Here is a 20615-nt window from a genome sequence, read left to right on the forward strand (position 1 = left end):
ATTTTCAAAGAATTATAAAGTGCACAGAAGGGAAAAAAAACCTTCAAAGACAAACTCCTCTAAAATCCTACACTTCATACATTTAATAGCTTGAGTACTTCCTAAACGGAGGAAGAATGAGAAGCATTAAAACTGCCTCACAGACATATCCAAAAATTAATTCATCCATGAAATATTCTCTTGTTATTCTGGCCCATTTTTATGGAAATGTGGTAAGTCAAACATTCATGTAAATTCTTCACAGTCTAATCTTTATCTCAACTCTGACTTCTATTTCCTAAATAGAACTCTCTCAGCTACCCTGGTCCCCTCACTCTTATGCTCAAGTCCTATGCATACTGGCCCATTCCTCAAACTCTCAAATGCCTTTACTGCTTGCTGAAGTGTCCCTGCCCTTGCAGCCAAATCCGTTTTCCTACACCCCTAAAAAAAAAAACCCCAATGTTATGCATTTGGCATTTGCCATGATGTTAACTTTCACCCATATGCTTGCTTCCCAAGCTATTCTGGAAGGCTTTGAGGGCAGAGAGCACGTATTATGCAGCACTGGGCATACTACCCTGGACATAACAGATGCCTGATGTTTCTTGACGTCAAATATCATCCAAATCAGCAGTTTATCCTACAATCAAGGCAACAATTGCTACTACCTCAAGTGAGGGAATCACTCTGATATTTGGAAGACTGCATTAAAATTTCTTCCAGTAAAGAAAAGTTTGAAATTCATTTCTACTTCTCTCCCTGGGAATGCTGTATTAAGAGGATACCAGGGACACCTGGGTGGCTCAGTCAATAAAGCATCAGACTCTTGATTTTGGCTCAGATAACGATCTCATGGTTCATGAGTTTGAGCCCCACTTGGGCTCTGCTCTGGCAGTGTGGAGCTTGCTTGGGACTCACTCCCTCTCTTCTCTCTCTGCCCCTCCCCTACTCTCGCTCTCTCTCAAAGTAAATAAACAAACAAAAGAGGATACCAAATATAATGGCTGCTTAAGGATCCAACTGCCAGATACATCTCCAACCTTATTATTGTCAGCTGATCGCCTCCCCATAACTCTTGATCCACAGCAGCCTCATTCCTCCAAATTAAAAAGCAAAAATGTTGTTTCACAGCACTGCTTGGCAGAAGAGGGAGTGGTTCTACAACAGCAGCTTCAGTTCCTGAAATTGCCACTTGATGGCACCTCCAAGTGCAAAACAGGGAAGGCGCAAGCCCGTTGGAATGCCACATACAATCAGCTTGTAAAGAAGACCTAGGGACACAGCATTCTCTGGTCCTGCAAACTCCATGTTTTGTGCAGATTCAATCAGGGCCTGCACTTTTCTTCAAAGTCTCAAAAAAGGACAGTAGGCAAATGAATTTTCAAGGCCAGCAATAGGTCGGTTAGTCCTCCATGGTTTGAAGTCCTGTGGCTGAACTAACTATTCTTGTACTCTTCAAAGCACTTTCAATACAAAGGGAAAAGCACCGCTGTTGCTTACCCCCAGTGGCCCTTCACTGAAGTGCTATACAGCAGAAACACTTTCTACCCAGCTTGCTATAATGGTCACACTATATATTCAACCCTCGCTGAAGTAGAAGTCTATTTGCCGAGTGAAGAATATTGCTTATTGTATAGAGCAAGTACCCAGGAAATACTCTATTTGGAAAAAGCACTATAATTCAAAATGGCCAAGATTTTTAATCACGTTCCTCTCTTACTTCCTAAGTTCACATGTGGAGCTCTTCTTTGAAGTCAGTGGGATTTGCACTCTGGCAGAGATAAAAATACAGGAGAAAGTATGAATAACTATTACACTGCATATGCATTCTTAAGCCCTACAACCTGATTTTCCCTGTCACCTCTGCCTAATCTCTGAATTCCGCCTAAACATACATTAAGGTACTAAGTCAATGAGTCAATGTTGGCTTCTTTTCCATGACTGAGTCACTTTTTACTGTATTTGGGCAACTAAGTCATCTACAATCACATTTTCAGTATTACAGCCTGATGAGGTAAGGCATCAACACCCAAACTGCCTTGCAAATAAAAAAATATATGAAACAAAACAGTCAGAGATCCAGAAACAAGGAATAAGCTTTCAAATTTCTATATCCTGGCTTAGCCCCAGAAATCAAAAGGCCAGGACTGGGGATCTAGAGACCTGGGTTCTAGTCCTAATTCTCACTAATTGAACCTGCATGCCTCAGATTCATCTGGGAAATGATGATCACCCTAGGAGTCCACAAAAAAGAAAAACTGGCTTTTTCCATCTTATTTAAGCTTATATTTACTTTCCCCATTTTTCTAACATAGAAGTATATGACCTTCATGATTCTCCCTAGACAATGTGCTTGTGGGGGGGGAGAAGCCACGTTGCAAGATTAGAGTGCCCTCTATTTAAAGTCCTAATGGCTCAGGAACAAAGATGACTTAAATATGTCTAACTCTTCCATAAGCAGAAACAAATGGTCTTTAAAAACCAAGGATGATGATGGGGCGCCTGGGTGGCTCAGTCAGTTGAACGTCTGACTCTTGATTTCAGTTCAGCTCATGATCTCAGGGTTGTGGGACTGAGTCCAACATCAGGTTTCAAGCTCAGCTTGAGATTCTCTTTCTCCCTCTGCCCCTCTTCCCGACTCGCACTCTAAAATTAAATTAAATTAAATCAAATCAGATAAAATTAAATTAATATAGGGGCGCCTGGGTGGCTCAGTTGGTTAAGTGTCCAACTTTGGTTCAGGTCATGATCTTGCAGTTTGTGAGTTCGAGCCCTGTGTCAGGCTCTGTGCTGACAGCTTGGAGCCTGGAGCCTGCTTCAATTCTGTGTCTCCTTCTTTCTACCCTCCCCCACTCGCAGTCTGTCCCTCTCTGTCTCAAAAATAAATAAACATTAAAAAACTTTTTGATTAAATTAATATAAAAACTAGGGATGATGCTAAAAAGGTTATAATCTCATTTATTTCTCATGCTTTTAAATCTAGGGGAAAAAGGGTTATATAGCAAAACATGCTAAATTTACTTCCTAAAGTGAGAAGCTTAATTTGAATAAGTAGAACTACAAAACAAATTAACCACACTCAGCCAAGATAGCCTAGATTTTTGTGTCCCCTTCTAAGCCTCTGTAATTCATGTAGACATTCCCCAATTTGCAGAAGAGTTCATGTGTGAATTAGTTGTTTGGAACTTTAAACACATTTTCCCATGAAAACAAAGCTATTTATATATGTTAGCAAGGTGCCGAGGGTAGCCATTTATTAAGGCTCAGCTAACCCATAATGGACCAAGAACCTCATACAATATTATAACAATGATTCTGTGGGTAATGAAATTCAGAAGTTCAACCAGAGGTACCAGGAACACATCTCCCCAAATGGGACAGGCAGTGGAAACCATCCCAAATCACTGGTTCCTTCGATCTGGTGTAGAACAGAGAGAAAAAAGGAAGATGGGAAGAAGGAATGTTTATGATGGCAACAATACGACGGATAAGAGACAAAAGGAGCATGGTTGGTCAGAGAAAAATTTACCACAGGGCTGGCAGGGTTCAGGACACATCACCCCCAAAAATGGCACGTTGGCATGTTGAATATTTTAAGTTAATGGAAGTTGAGAAATAGCATATACAGGAAGGACTCCCTGACCTTCTTCCCTGAAGCAGGTCACAAGACCCTCATGTGAGAGGTGTGCTCCTATACCTGGAGGAAAGGGACATCCTTATCTCCAAGACAGAAAGGTACAGAGAGGAATCCCAACGGATAGGCCTTGCTAAAATTTCCAAGTTGATTATGCTTAGCTCATACCATTTGTCCTGTCACTTTTTTTTTTTTTTTTTTTTTTTTTTTATTAAAGACTCTTCACTCCTCATCAAATGTAGCATAAAAACACTCAGGTTTAACCATTTCTTGAGATCTTCATTTCCTTATGAAGGTCTCAGGTCAGGTAAAGCTCAAATGTGTGTGCTTTTTCCCTTTTTAATCTGTCTTTTGTTTACAGGGGGCCCCAGGCAAGAACTTAGACTAGAAGAAAACCCTATTTTCCTCCTTAGCAGAACCAATGAAGCTTTAGCTCCAGGCCCTTTCCTTACAAAGGCCCTGAGATGAACCCCTAGCAAAATATCTGCGTGGAGACAGATTTTTGTAAAATTTGCAAACGATATATGCTAACAAAGAGGCAGAACATGTTGCCCCCAAATATACCACCTTTGGCATAAGGATTGTTTTGAGCTGAAGGCAGTTAAGAAGCAGCAGATCCAAGACAGCTCTCTGCCCTTCCTCTGTTTTCCTAAGGACATAAATTTACAAAGGCATACCTCCTCTTCTAGCTACCAGGAAGGACACAGGTTAATCCCTAGAGATAACTTTAGACTCTTATCCACGGAGGAGGCACCAACTTCAATCTGTACAACAAATTTTACCTTGCTTTTCCTGGTAACCTCCTCACAACGGCCTTCCCCCACGTTTCTCTCTTCTGTCTTTAGCTGAAGAGGTTTTTTTAGTCTGAATCCTAAGCTACCCATTTGAGTTCCTCATTTTCCTCTAATTATACCTCATTAATATGTGGTATACACATTAATAAACTGTGTTTCTCTTGTTAATGTTTTATTACAGAGGTCTCAGCAGAGAACTCAGGTAGAGGGAAATGATTTTTCCTCCTGTATTAACTACGATCCGTTAAAATTTCTCTTTCCATTTCTACACCCTCCTTTACACTTCCCCTCTTGACCGGTAACACGAGATTTGGCTGAAGGGAACCAGGGAACCAACAGGGTTCAGGACATGCTAGCCCAAAGGGAAGGGAAGTGCAATTGGAAATACATTTTGCGATGCAGTTTAAAGTCCTTTCTGAGTAGAGTTAAGTTATGGCAGGTTTCCTGCTTAAGGAATGCCTTCCAGGAACACTCCTACTTCCCACCAATTTAGCACAACAAAGCATCAAGAACCTGTTGTCTTATTATGATAAAAGGGACCTATCACAGTAGCTGGCACTGGATTATGCAAGTAGTGAAGGAGAAAAATGGTTAAAGAAGGTTTGAGATGTGCAGAACCAGAAGCTAGTCTGTAGAAAGTTCCTCCAATTAAAAGACATGTAAAAACTTACAACACACCACTAATACATTAATTCTTACATCAGGACCCACAAAATGGAGGCTACCCCAAGGCCTGGTCCACGTCAAATCTAAACCTAAGTAAGTCTGCCCTTAAAAAGAATGCATCACTGTCAAGGAAACCAAACACTGATCACAATCCTCCAACTCAGCTTTAGCTAGCTGACCTTACTAAGAAATAGGCCCTGCTAGCTTTATCAGGAAATCACTGACCTCCTGGCCAACCATGCCATTTCCATGCTGCCTCTTCCAATGCTCTATGAAACTCACTCTTGCCCAAAATCCTTCAGGAAGAATGCTCCCCTGCTTGAGAGGCACTGTGCTCCCCAATCTATGGCTTGTTTCCCCTTGAACACAGGATAAACGCACTAGCACACTGTATTATTTTTGTCATTTAACATTGCTACCAGGAAGACATCAACACCAAACTAACAAGTGAGGGCTGTCAATTAAAATGCAAAAGCATTTGAGGCTTACTCACTGCATGAGAAAACTTGGACTCCCTAGAAATCTTACAGCTCCCACATTAACGAAACTCGGAAGACATTTTTCCCAGTTTGATAACCATCCTAAATTTTACAGGACATGAACAATGAGTTGTGCCGTGGACGGGGAGACAGCAGAGTTCAGAAACAGTATCAGGTTTTGGCTTAAGGGAAATGCCAGTTAATGGACATTAGGAATGTAGAGAAGAGCCAGGATGGCGGTCAGGAATCAAGAGCTGGTCAGCTCACCAGGTGAGCTTCAAATATGAAGAAGCCATCTAACTGAAACTCAGCAGAGAGTTTGGGATTAGAAACAGATCTGCAAGCTTCCATAATATACACAGAAGCTGGGAGTAGGTGAGAGATCTCCGAGAGACAGAGAGTAATGATGGAGTGGACACTGGGAACACAGTAACAGTTAAGGACTGGAGAAAGAAAGGGTCCTCTAAAAATTACAAGAAATGGTCAAAAAGGCAAGAAAACTAAAGGAGTCCAGTGTCCTGAAACCATGAAAAAAGTGAGTATTAAGGAAGTGGTTAACAGTGCCATATACTTCACGAAGATCAAATGATAAGAAGAACTGAGAAAGATCACCTGGTTGGCCACTTAGTCAGCTATGACCCCGGTGAGAACAGCTGCAGCTGAATGGCAATGCTGGAAGCTAAATTACAGTCACTGAGGAGCAAATGACTTCTCAACTTCCCAAGATATTATCCTAGCCACCCAGAAAACTCATCTGTAAAACACAAATTGCCAGGAGAGAATTTTCTACTATTTCTTTAATTGAGCCCTCCTGGGGCTCCAGGGGGTCCAGAAGCAGAGGCAAGATTCATTTGCATCACACCAGCCAGAGTCTCCACCCTCCCTCTCCTCTTCCTCCCAGCCCCAAGATTTCTTCACAAAGGAGCAAGTAAAGGGCCGGGGTTTCTTTCTTCTTCCCCCTACCCCTCTAACCCTACCACCCAGTCAAGTGCAAATGAAAACCCGAACTCCACAGGGGTGGCGGGAGCGGAGACGGGGAGAAATAGGTGGGTGGTCCAGTGAAGAACAGGCAGAAGGCTTCGGAAAGAAGGAAACTGTGTTATTACCGATATAAGCACAGTGGTGGTAGTGATGGTGGGGGATAAACCCGATGTTTTTCAAGTTGCAGCCTGTGTAATTCTGTAACAGAACTAATCAGACACACAATTTACAATCATAGGACAAAATTTTACTGTCAAAAAGCCTAATCAGGTAAGAAACAGCCAAAAGCATTCCTAAATTCATTGCATTGTATACACAATTTAAAAGTGAAATTTATTTTGTAGAAGAGGAATGGTTCAATTTCTAAGACTTTCTAATACTTCTGTCAAACAGAGTGAAGTACAACTTTCCCTGTAAAAGATGAATTTCAGGTAGAGCATGAAATACGCAAGATGTACCATGACACTACCAATAAATAGAACATCAGACTGAACTGCTTTCAAAATATACCTGGTGTAACCACTTTTTAAAACCTGTCTATCATCTTGAGAGCCCTAGGTTATCTATTTTTTCCGACTTAATAAATCATGAAGAAACTATGGATGGGCTGGTAACAAAAAAATCACTTCACCTGACATTTTCTAGTGCTATCAAAGTGTGGGCATAAATGACATTTTATGACATCAATATTAAACTATTACCTTGGTTAACTGATGCTCAGTTGTTGCAGAAATACAATTATATAACAAAAAAGGAAAAAGTAAACACATTGAACTCTTAGAAAGCTTGGTCTTAATTTCAAAAAGCTGTTTGTTATAAAGAAATCCTATAAAATCTTCCAGGGTGCTGATGGGTGTTTTGGGTTTTTTTGTGTGTTTTTTTTTAATTAACCAGTTAGAAAAACAGACTATTAAGACCCCATTAACAAACACTGACCTGCTTTACTGCAGACTAAAACATGCCTCAATGCCAACAGCTAATAGAGAATAATTATGGCTTAGAGACACTAAAATATGCTCCCCCATTCACAATGAATAGTCAAACTGAAAAAAGCCACTCTGGACACTGGAACCTCTGAATTGATGTATAGTAAAATCCCACTCTCGTCAGAATTTCTTCACATAAAATTTTTTATAATGCTTTAAGATGCTCACATCACTCATTCAATTCCCACAAATAAGGAGTGGGAGAAGTGGGCCATTATGACCACTTCAGTAGACAACTTTCCTAGAGCACCCAGGGGCCAGGTCTCATTACCACTTGGAACAAAGGCATGCTACAGGTCAGGTCACCAAGTATGCGGGGATGCAGGAAATTCAGGAGATGAGCTAGGGAGGCTCTTTACAATAGATTTCACTCCAGTGTGGTTAATATGTGGCTAAATCAACAAACACACCCAGCTGAATACACAATATAAATGGCCTTAGAAGGTATAAAACTTCCCACTTCTCAGAGCTCCCCTAATAACCTGCCCCGTCCTACATACACCCAGTGCGTTGGAGGAAACTGCGCAAGACCGGAAATGGCACGCACATGGTCACCTCATTAGTCGGCAGCAGAGTTGGAGAACAGGACCTGGGGCTCTATTTCCCCAGTTCCAAGCCATTACTGCTTAAACAGAAGGCAACGCAGTACCAAGGAATTACCCACAAGGCTTATAATAAAATGGGGGCACGGATCCATGTACCTGAGAAGAGGCAACTAGAGTTGTTTCTAAATTGTCTTCAAGATACTAAAAACAAGTATGTGTGGAGAACCCTGAACTGGCAAAAGGAATGACAGCTCTCTAACCATAGTGCACTTATGGTCACGCAGGCATAGAAAGTCTAATGTTTTTAAGGAAGAACAAAACAAAATAATAAAGCATCAATGTCAATGCAGAGCCTACAGTAATAATAAAGGTCTAAAAACCCTGAATTTTGCAAGGTTATTAATGAAAACAAACCATTAGAAAAATCTTTGTGGCCAGACTAATTTACTTTAAACAAAGTAGTTGACCTAAATGGTAACTTCAAAGGCTTAAAAAATAAACAGGATTGACCTTTAGAGTAAACACCTGCCATGAATTCTACAACAAAGGGTAGCACTTCATTAGATGAATCATCTTCACACTGCTTTCAGAAATACAGCTATTAAGCTTTCATTAAATTCAATCCTTTATAACCCAACACATTAAATGTAAAGGGTAAGGTTTCAGAAAAGTATAGTTATTTTACCTGCACAATTCTTAGTAATCAAAAAACTCATTTTAACTTATTAAAAATTGACCTATAGCTCTCTCCTTTATCACCATCATTAAATGGTTCTTAGTCTCTCCTTTTCTCACCAAAAAATAAAATCAGTATCCCCTATCGGGCCAACTTTCTAAAATACAAAAAAATACAATCTCATTGCTCCTAACAGCAGCCACTATTTACTGAGTGCCTTCCATGGGCCATAATCTGAGCCACTAGTTTTACTTGTGTTATCTCATTGAACCATTAAAACAAAACTCACAGAAGAGAAGTGACGGAGGGTGCCACCCAGCTAGAAAGTAGCAGGGTCTGGATACGGACTCAAGTACACCGAAAACATTTCTACTCACTGCTGTTGCTAACTCAAACAACAAACACTTTGAAGCACAAGAATTGACCTAACGGATGCCAGGCACTGAGCCTAAGAGAACTTAAGAATAATCAACAGTGTTTTGCAGTCCCTTTATATCTGGTCTTTGGAATACAATATGCAAGTGAGAGAGTAAATCCTAGTAGAGGTAGGAAAACAAAACAAAACAAAAACACCTGCACCTTCACAGCATTCTTCAGAAAATGTATAAGATGATCCTTAAAACTTTTAAGGAATCTAATAAAAGCTAGGATCTTCTTTGCAGAGATTCACATACGAAATCACACTATTTAGGCGATTCACACAACAGAAGTTCACCTACATGTTTCCATTTAAAAATTTTTAATTCCCATTTGCTCGGGCTAAGAATCAACACAAGAAAGTGCAACCTGACACAAATAGAGTTGAAGGGAGGTTTAGATGTCACAGTTGATACTTACCGTTTTCCTGTGCAATTCTTGTCATTCAGGCCGCCAACCTTGTGTATGGCAGACCAGGCTGTGAGAGCCACATACGGCAAAGAGGCAGCTTGAGTATGAGTGAGTGATTTGGGCTTCAGAGAGACCTAAATTCAAAGAGAGCAGTTAAAAATAAGCAATGACTTGCAAACCTATGAACACAAGTAAACATATTTACCTGTGTAGGAATCCAACTACTTTCATAGATAAGTCTGTAACATTCTACCAGGTTCAGTGTTTACTGCATGCCCTCCTCCAAGATTATCCCCAAGGAATATTCTCCTAATGACTCAATCTACCTCACAGAGGTTCAGTAATATTTTATAGGCTACATTATCAGATAAAGCAGCTTAATTCTTCATAAAGAGACCACATTCAATAATCCCATTAGTCCTGAGTATACCCAGAAATAAATCCAAATAAACTTTGAGCCCTCATAAACACATTCTAATTTGTTTCTGAGATCAGCTGTTTCCTTTACTCCCATTTAGTGGAAGATAATCTTTCCAGACTTTCTCTGATCTCAGTAATACCCCCTTTTCCCTTCCTGCCCTGCCTTCTGTAGCCAATTTGCTCAATGTTAACCCCTTTCTATTCAAATCGTCAAGCTCACCTGACTGTATTCGATTAGACTGTTTTTAAAGTTATTTAAAACAGCCTGATACTCCCATGCTTCTGTTGATGATTAATCGGTATGCTCCATTTGGTATATTTGGTTTCAACTGCTCATACTGGGTAAAACTGAGAAACACAGCAGGGCTTCTCAATCTCACTCCAAATCCCTGCTCCACAGGAGACAAAGAACCCCTTTGGCAGGCAGTGTTACTAATGACATGAAATACTTTTTTACTCTTTCAAAAGTTCCTCTTCTCTATCTTAGCTCTTTCAAAACTACCCATAAAACAAAAACCTGATCTGAAAAACAACCAGTTATTTCAAAGATATTTGTCAGTCTTTGTTTATACTTTCTAATGGCATTTCAGCACAGAGTTGGTGAGTTACCTCATTCCCACTGACTACAACAAACTCTGACAGAGTGCCTTGTTTCCAGGGAGGAACTGCAGCCCAGACCTGAAACACACAACTTCATTAGAAACATATTTTCTGACCAGAGCTCAGCATGAGGGTTTTCCCCAGTAACAGACCCCATCCTGTGAAAAAAGCACAAATCAGCAATATACCAAGCAAAAGAGTTATTTTCACATAATATAAATGTAGTACGATTCTGGATTTATCAAGTCCAACCACATTGGAAGCAGACGCCAGTAAATCCTAGTGTATTTACTGACTACTTGGAGTACTAGTAAGAGCACAGTCTCTGGGGCTTGAATTCTGGCTCCCGTGCTTACCAGCCGTGGGGCCTCTTTATAGCTTGGTTTCCCCATCGTGTAAATGGTGCCTAACTACCTACTTCATTAGGATTAAATGTGTTATTTTAAGAAAAGCAACTAGAACAGTGTTAGCTATTATTATGAGCTCATGTTAACTTCTTGGTATAAAAGTTCAAAGTGACAAATGACAGGTTATTACACCAAACTTTAGCTATTTTAAAACCACCTAACCCATAGGGTAGAAACTGTCATTTAAAGACTTCTTCCAGGGAAAAAAAAAAAAAAAAAAAAAAAGCCCAATCCTACATATTTTAAAGTATGTAATTCTTAAGCACTAGATTTAGAAAGTTCAGGTACAGTCAAGCTATTTTTTGGCTTTTTTTAGTTTTTTTTTTTTTTTTTTTTTTTTTTTTTTTTTTAGAGAGAGAGAGAGAGAGAGCATGAGCAGTAGAGGGAGAGGGAGAATCTCTAGGAGGCTCCATGCCCAGTGTGAAGTCCAATGTGGGGCTCGATCTCACAAACCTGGAGATCATGACCTGAGCCAAAATCAAGAGTCAGACACTTATTGGCTGAGCCACCCAGGCACCTATCAGTCAAGCTATTTTTTAATTGTTTGTGAAAAATGTAACAACAGAACCAAGAACATGAAGGTTCTGGCCAAAGTTCAGTATACTTGTTGAAAAGAAGAAAAAATGTCAAGGACACAGATATGCGAATTTCATTTTGCTTCTTTTGGAAGTATATTTAGAAAAAGAAGAGTGACCATGCAGATCTCACCTCATCTCCAGGCTTGAAGTACCTCACATCAAGTCCACATTCCATCACCACCCCAGAGACGTCCCGGCCCAGAGTCAGGGGAAATTCTTCTCCTTTGGTTTTAATATGTAGAGGATCACGTTTCATATTTAAAGCCGTAGCTCCATAACCACCTATGAAATACAATGTATCCGTTGCCTCCAAAAGAATGGAAGGATTTAAAAACTACTACAGGGTTACAGGCCACATACAATTCTAGATCCTCAAGATGTAGATTATAAAATAATCAACCTTACAATTTTTTTATCATCACATGCAAAAGCACAAAAACAATGAATGATCTTTTCAAAGAAAATTATATACTTGGAAAGTTATAACCACTTGTTAAACTAAAGGTACCAGTGCTCAAAATGTTTTTGAAATTCCAATTTTGAAGTGGTCTTCAGAACTTAGGGAATTTTCTTTTATACTTTTACTCCGTTCTTTGAAGATGGTTTCTTTTATTCATTCGTTAAGTTAAAAAAAATTGGCTTTAATGCTTATTTTTGAGAGAGAGAGAGCATGTACGCGTGTGCGCACATGAGCGGGGGAGGTGCAGAGAGACAGGGAGACACAGAATCCGAAGCAGGCTCCAGGCTCTGAGCTGTCAGCACAGAGCCCAACGCAGGGCTCAAACCCACGATGCCCAAGACCATGACCTAAGCCAAAGCTCAACCGACTGAGCCACCCAGGCACCCCAAATCATTCGTGATCTTTTTAAACAACAAAGTCATTTGGTGCCAAGTCTAGTGAAGAAGATAAATGTTAAAGCTGTTTGAAGTTAACAGATAGGCATGGGTCTAGTATTTGATATGGACATTGTCTAGGAGTAATGTTCCCCATGTCCCAAAAAATGTTTCCAGAACATCTCTGAAATAAGTACATAGATTCAGGAGTTGAAAAAAAGCCATTTGACTGCATCTATTCTGATACAAGTCAAGTTAACTGCTTTATTATGCATGGTTTTATTTATTTTTTTAATATTGACATAAATATCAGCTAACTAGAGCTGAAAACATTCTAGTAACTTTTTTGTTTTAAACAAATTGGCTACTCTATCTATAATAACCCAAAGTAGTTTATTACAAAATTTCAACATATAAAATGACTTTTCTAAGACACGAAAGTATCTGTTATTGCCCCTATTGCTTGACATTTCTGAAAACATTTCTGCTAGGTGAGTTTCTTCAGGATAAGCACTCTTTCTGCCTTTCCAGTGTCATGTACCACATTTATGCTCCCAAACCACTAAACCTCTCCGTAAGACTCCTCTTTCCTCCCCATCCACCCACCCTCAGTGGTAGCACATTAGATCCTAAGGATGAGAAGAAACTAGCAACAGAGACTAAGAAGGCTTGACTGGTGAAGAGGGGTCCTGAAGAACAAGGGAAGAGGGTCATTTCAAGAAGTCAAATGCTGACGGGGAAGATGGTTTTTCAAAGTTGCCAAGAGGTTTTTCAAAAAAACCAAACAACTGGATCCAACAACATAGCAGTCTTTGGTGACCTTGACAGCAGTTGCTGTGGCATGGAGTGCTCAAAAGAGAACGGGCAGTGAAGAACCAGAGACCTGAGACCATTCAACTCTTTCAAATAGTTTTGCTCTAAAGGGGAGCTAGAAATGAAACAGTGGTTGGAGGGATGCAAGTGAGATGGAGAGAGGATTTTTGAGTGTGTATTTTTTTCCTCTTTAAGAGGGGAGACATAACAGCAAGACTGTGTGCTAATCAGAATGATTCAATGGAAAGGCAAAGACTGATGATACAGTTACGAATTTCTGAAACCGTGCTCCTGAGATGATGAAAGGGGATGGAATCTAGAGGAAGACTGGCCTCAGATAAGAGCAATGACAGTTAATCCATACAGTGGGAGGGATGGTAGAAGATCCAGGGGGGAGATGACAGGTAGGTGGCCTGTAGAAGTTGTTTTTCTAATGAACAAAAAAATCAAGACTATGGGAGAGAGTGTTTCAAGGTTGGGATAGTCCCAGAAAACCTAAGCTGATGGCGATCATGCCAATATTACACATTTGCCATCTGGCTAATTAGGGGTGCACGCTGTCAGGGGGGGAAAAAAAAAGCAACTTCACATGTAATATTTATGGGAGTCATGTTTCACTTTTCCTGTCTTACATCCCTTTTCCATGCCTAAAACACAATTAAACAATTATTCTCTGAAAGTCCTATGTGGTCTGGGCAACAAAAGTGGGTATTTAGCCATGTCAGGGTGTAGCTGCTGTTTCAAAGCTGCCAAAATTCTTCGGTCCCTTCTGAGGTACAGAGGCTGCAGGACAAGGCTGCTCAGGTTTCTTGGTCACCCTGACATGCTGATGCATCAGCTGAGTAGCACTGGCTCACTGCTACTACTAGCTAAACAAGCCCCAAATCCAGAATGCAGCCGGTAGCAAGTGAAAACCTGCTAGGTGACACAAAGGAATGGGGGCCCTTCGGAGGCCCATTGTTAGAGATTGTCAATAAGGCTCAGGAATTGGGATGATGTGGCAATTTCATTCAAAATAGAAGGAGAGATAAAAAGTTTCCCAAACAAAAATTAAAGGAGTTTGTGACCACTAAACCAGCCCTGCAAGAAATTTTAAGGGGGACTCTCTGAGGGGAGAAAAGATGAAAACAAACAAACAAACAAACAAAGACCAAAAGCAACAAAGACTAGAAAGGACCAAAGAACACCACCAGAAACTCCAAGTCTACAAGCAACATCATGGCAATAAATTCATATCTTTCAGTACTCACTCTAAATGTCAATAGACTAAATGTTCTAATCAAAAGACACAGGGTAACAGAATGGATAAGAAAACAAGATCCATCTATATGCTGTTTACAAGAGACCCACTTTAGACCTAAAGACACCTTCGGATTGAAAGTAAGAGTATGGAGAAATGCTAATGGTCAACAAAAGACAGACGGAGTAGCCATACTTACAGTCTTTATTTTAAAGTCTAGATTGTCTGATGTATCAAGAGATGCAAAAAGGCATTACATCATAATTAAGGGGTCTATCCACCAAGAAGACCTAACAATTGTAAACATGTATGCGCCAAATGTGGCAACACCCAAATATATAAATCAATTAATCACAAACATAAAGAAACTCATTGATAATAACACCATAAGAGTAGGGGACTTCAACACCCCACTCACAACAATGGACAGATCATCTAATCAAAAAATCAACAAGGAAACAATGGCTTTGAATGACACACTGGACCAGATGGACTTAACAGATATATTCAGAACATTTCATCCTAAAGCATCAGAACATACATTCTTCTCCAGTGCACATGGAACATTCTCCAGGATAGACCACATACTGGAACACAAACCAGTCCTCAACAAGTACAAAAAGACCGAGATCATACCGTGCATATTTTCAGACCACAATGCTATGAAACTCGAAATCAAAACACAAGAAAAAGTTTGGAAAGGTAACAAATACTTGGAAACTAAAGAACATCCTACTAAAGAATGAATGGGCTAACCAAGAAGTTACAGAGAAAATTAAAAAGTTCATGGAAGCCAATGAAAATAATAACACCACAACCAAAAACCTCTGGGATGCAGCAAAGGTGGTCATAAGAGAAAAGTATATAGAAATCCAAGCCTTCCTAAAGAAGGAAGAAAGGTCTCAGATATACAACCTAACCTTACACCTTAAGGAGCTGGAAAAAGAACAGCAAATAAAACCCCAAACCCGCAGAAAACAGGAAATAATAAAGATTAGGGCAGAAATTAATGCTATCGAAACCAAAAAACAAAACAGATCAATGAAACCAGAAACTGGTTCTTTGAAAGAATTAACAAAATTGACAAACCACTAGCCAGTTTGATCAAAAAGAAAAAGGAAAGGACCCAAATAAATAAAATCAAGAATGAAAGAGGAGAGATCACAACCAACACAGCAGAAATAAAAACAATAAGAATATTATGAGCAATTATACACCAATAAAATGGGCAATCTGGAAGAAATGGACAAATTCCTAGAAACATATACACTACCAAAACTGAAACAGGAAGAAATAGAAAATTTGAACAGACCCATAACCCGTAAAGAAATCAAATCAGTAATAAAAAATCTCCCAAAAAATAAGAGTCCAGGGCTAGATGGCTTTCCAAGGGAATTCTACCAAACATTTAAAAGTTAGCACCTATTCTCTTGAAGGTGTTCCAAAAAATCGAAATGGAAGGAAAACTTCCAACTCTTTCTATGAGGCCAGCATTACCTTGGATCCAAAACCAAACAGAGACCCCACTAAAAAGGAGAACTATAGACCAATTTCCCCGATGAACATGGATGCAAAAATCCTCAACAAGATATTAGCCAACTGGCTCCAACAATACATTAAAAAAATTATTCACCACGACCAAGTGGGACTTATACCTGGGGTGCAGGGCTGGCTCAATATCCACAAATCAATGTGATTCATCACATCAATAAAAGAAAGGACAAGAACCATGTGACCCTCTCAATAGATGCAGAGAAAGCATTTGACACAATACAACATCCTTTCTCGATAAAAACCCTCAAGAAAGTAGGGATAGAAGGATCATAACTCGAGATCATAAAAGCCATATATGAAAGACCCAACACTAAGATCATCCTCAGTGGGGAAAAACTGAGAGCTTTCTCCCTAAGGTCAAGATATGACAGGGATGTCCACTCTTGCCACTATTATTCAACATAGTATTGGAAGCCTTAGCCTCTGCAATCAGACAACACAAAGAAATAAAAGGCATCCAAATTGGCCAGGAGGAGGTCAAACTTTCACTCTTCACAGATGACATGGTACTCTATATGGAAAACCCAATGAGCTAAAAATCAATGCACAGAAATCGATTGCATTCCTATACACCAACAATGAAGCAACAGAAAGAGAAATCAAGGAATCGATCCCATTTACAGTTGCACCGAAAATGATAAAATACCTAGGAATAAATCTAACCAAAGAGGTGAAACATCTGTACACGGAAAACTACAGAAAGCTTATGAAAGAAATTGAAGACACAAAAAAATGGAAAAAAAGACTCCACGCTCCCGGATAGGAAGAACAAATATTGTTAAAATGTCAATACTACCCAAAAGCAATCTACATATTCAATGCAATTCCTATCAAAATAACACCAGCATTCTTCACAGAGCTAGAAGAAACAATCCTACAATTTGTATGGAACCAGAAAAGACCCCTAATAGCCAAAGCAATCTTGAAAAAGAAAACCAAAGCAGGAGGCATCACAATCCCGGACTTCAAGCTGTATTACAAAGCTGTAATCAAGACAGTATGGTACTGGCACAAAAACAGACACTCAGATCAATGGAACAGAATAGAGAACCCAGAAATGGACCCACAGATGTATGGCCAACTAAGCTTTGACAAAGCAGGAAAGAATATCCAATGGAAAAAAGACGGGTCTTTTCAGCAAATGGTGTTGGGAAAACTGGACAGCCACATGCAGAAAAATGAACCTGGGCCACTTTCTTACACCACACACAAAATAAACTCAAAATGGATGAAAGACCTAAATGTAAGACAGGAAGCCATCAAAATCCTTGAGGAGAAAGCAGGCAAAAACCTCTTTGGCCTTGGCCACAGCAACTTCTTACTCAACACATCTCCAGAGGCAAGGGAAACAAAAGCATAAATGAACTATTGGGACCTTATCAAGATAAAAAGCTTCTGCACAGTGAAGGAAACAATCAGCAAAACTAAAACGCAATGACAGAATGGGAGAAGAAATTTGCAAATGACATATCAGATAAAGGGCTAGTATCTAAAATCTATAAAGAACTTATCAAACTCAACACCCAAAAAACAAATAATCCAGTGAAGAAATGGGCAAAAGACATGAATAGACACTTCTACAAGGAAGACATCCAGGTGGCTGACACATGAAAAAATGCTCAACATCACTCATTATCAGGGAAATGATGCATCTCAGAACCACAATGAGATACCACCTCACACCTGTCAGACTGGCTAACATTAACAACTCAGGCAACAACAGATGTTGGCGAGGATGCAGAGAAAGGATCCCTTTTGCATCGCTGGTGGGAATGCAAGCTGGTGCAGCCACTCTGGAGAACAGGATGAGGTTCCTCAAAAAATTAAAAATAGAACTACCCTACGACCCAGCAATTGCATTACTAGGCATTTATCCAAGGGATACAGGTATGCTGTTTCAAAGGAACACATGCACCCCAATATTCATACCATCACTATCAACAATAGCCAAAGCATGGAAAGAGCACAAATGTCCATCAATGGATGAATAAAGAAGATGTGGTATATACAATGGAGTATTACTCAGCAATCAAAAAGAATGAAATCTTGCCATTTGCAACTGCATGGATGGAACTAGAGGGTATTAAGCTAAGTGAAATTAGTCAGAGAAAGACAAAATCATATGGCTTCACTCATATGAGGACTTTAAGAGACAAAACAGATGAACATAGGGAAGGGAAACAAAAATAATATAAAAACAGGAAGGGGGACAAAACAGAAGAGACTCTTAAATATGGAGAACGAACAGTTACTGGAGGGGTTATGGGAGGGGGGATGGGCTAAATGGGTAAGGGGCATTAAGGAATCTACCCCTGAAATATTGTTGCACTAGATGCTAACTAATTTGGATGTAAATTAAAATAAAAAATAAATTAAAAAAAAAAAGAATTGGGATGATGTGGAAAATCCTAATCTGTCATCAGTTTCAATGACTTTAATCCCATCTAAGGAAATCAAACTTTGTTGGGATGATTCTGTTGGCCGTATATATTTTTGCATTTATTTAGCCATTTACAGGATTTATGATTTTATGTCCAATAAAAGTGGCTATCTCCAGAAAAACAGCCTGCCTTCATCTTTCAAAATAGACAGGTCCTTGCATTCTTGTCAAGGGAAACAAGTGCTTCCTACAGTTTATAATCTAGTACTCATTATTTTATTTCCCCAAGCTACCATTTCAGCAATCTTCTGCAACAACAATCACACATTCCGCGCGCCCCCCTACAAAAAAAAAAAAGGATTCATGAGCAGGAAACATGGTAACTTACAAATAATATTACCTGGTTAAGTTATACAAAACTAAGGTGTCTCAAGAATACTATATACAAGTAAAATGTGTCACAACATTACATTATTAAATAGCAGCCAAGAAAGTCCCGATCTAGCCAACCTACTGAAATCAAAACATATACAATACGAATTGTGCGTGTGCATTCAAAGAAATGAAAAGTTAACAGGTTGAAATGAAGACAAAATGTACAAAGTACTCAAGGTTAGAACACCACTAATTTTAGTGTACAACCTTAAGTTAAAATGAAAATATAAAATGACACAAAAATAATAACTGAATGACAACTACATATGTGAAGCACTAAAATAGGTAGTAGTTGACACAGAACATGAGATCTACCTTCAAAGGATTTATAATCAAAGGGGATGACAAAACATACTGATCATTGGGTATAAACCTTCCACTTAAAAGCATAGCTTATAAAAACTATTATCTTTATACCCTATGTAAATGAATAAAGTGAAACACTATTTCCAACTAGTAGCAACTCTTCAGAACAAACAAAAAGAATACAGATGTGGATTTCATGGGACAATCATAGTAAAGACATTTCAATTCTCCCTTAATAGAGTTTCTAGCTACAAACACTTTTTGAATCTAAGTATTTCCTCAAACCCCCTGCCCACAAAGAAATGTGTAATAGCTATTCCTCACATTGTCTAGATTGGTACTGTCCGATAGAAATACAATGCAAGTCACATTAATTCAAAATTTCCTAGTAGGCACTAAAAATGAACAAATAAAATTGATTTTCATATTTTACTTAATAGTCAAAATATTATCAGGTCAATATGTAATCAATATAAAATTGTTGAGACATTTCACATTCTTTTTTTAAAAATTTTTAATGTTTATTTTTGAGAGAAAAAGAGAAAGAGAGAGAGAAAGAGAGAGAGCGAGCTCAAGGGGGGAGAGGGGAGGAGCAGAGAGAATCGCAGAGGCAGGCTCCAGGCTCTGAACTGTCAGCACAGAGCCTGATGCAGGGATTGACCCCACAAACTGGGAGAGCGTGACCTGAGCTGAACTCGGAGGCTTAACCGACTGAGCCACGCAGGCACCCCAACATTCTTTTTTTTCTTACTAAGTCTTTGATACCAGTGTGCGTTTTACACTAACTGCACATCTGAATTCAGATTAGCCACACCTCGGTTGCTCACCACCCGCCTGTGACTAGTGGTTACTATACTGGACAGCACAGGTCTAAATATATTCATTGAGTTAAAAATATCAACTTTAAAAATTGGAGTCAAAAGATCTAAAGACCAAGAGGGCACCAGGCTGGCTCAGTCAGTAGAGCATGTGACCCTTGACCTCAAGAGTTGTGAGTTTGAATCTCATGTTGGGTGTGGAGATTACTTAAAAATAAAATCTTTAAAAAACAACAAAAAAACCTAGACTGTGAAAGTGTGCTTTATTTCCCGAATCCAGCAGTTCTCCAAGTTTCACATCCCCAAGATCTGTGGAGTCCTTTCCTTTCAACTACCTGCAGGAGGCTGGATTTTCCTCACTAACTTCAAATAATGTATTGCAACAGATTGAATACAGCCGTTCATATGAAAATCCACCTGTCTTATTAAACCAGAAGGCACAGAGATAAGCAAATGTGTTAAACAATGCTATCCTTCCTACTCAATTTTTTTCCTTATTTTGGAAACTAGTTATTTTTCATTGTAAGCACTTTGAAGTAGACCCTACACTCTATCAACCACCACCTTTTCCAATGCTTCACATATGGACTCGTCTCTCATTTTATGTCATTTTATATTTCTGCCCTGATTTAAATTTTGTAATGTCAACACAAAAGTTC

General features: G+C 39.3%; 1 protein-coding gene across 3 annotated transcripts in view; it reads right to left on the reverse strand.

Annotated features, from left to right (window-relative positions):
• RTN4IP1 (reticulon 4 interacting protein 1) overlaps window positions 1-20615 on the reverse strand; it is a 152320-nt gene that overhangs the window by 26131 nt on the left and 105574 nt on the right. For all 3 annotated transcript variants that reach the window (XM_058734855.1, XM_058734856.1, XM_058734854.1), the window contains exons 2-4: window positions 11707-11858; window positions 10601-10669; window positions 9581-9705 (exon numbers count right to left, since the gene is read on the reverse strand). In XM_058734855.1, coding sequence (XP_058590838.1) covers window positions 9581-9705; window positions 10601-10669; window positions 11707-11832 — 320 coding nt within the window. In that variant the 5' untranslated portion in view covers window positions 11833-11858. The remainder of the gene's footprint in view (window positions 1-9580; window positions 9706-10600; window positions 10670-11706; window positions 11859-20615) is intronic.

The sequence above is a fragment of the Neofelis nebulosa genome, chromosome 6, assembly GCF_028018385.1.
Source record: "Neofelis nebulosa isolate mNeoNeb1 chromosome 6, mNeoNeb1.pri, whole genome shotgun sequence".
NCBI lineage: Eukaryota > Metazoa > Chordata > Mammalia > Carnivora > Felidae > Neofelis > Neofelis nebulosa.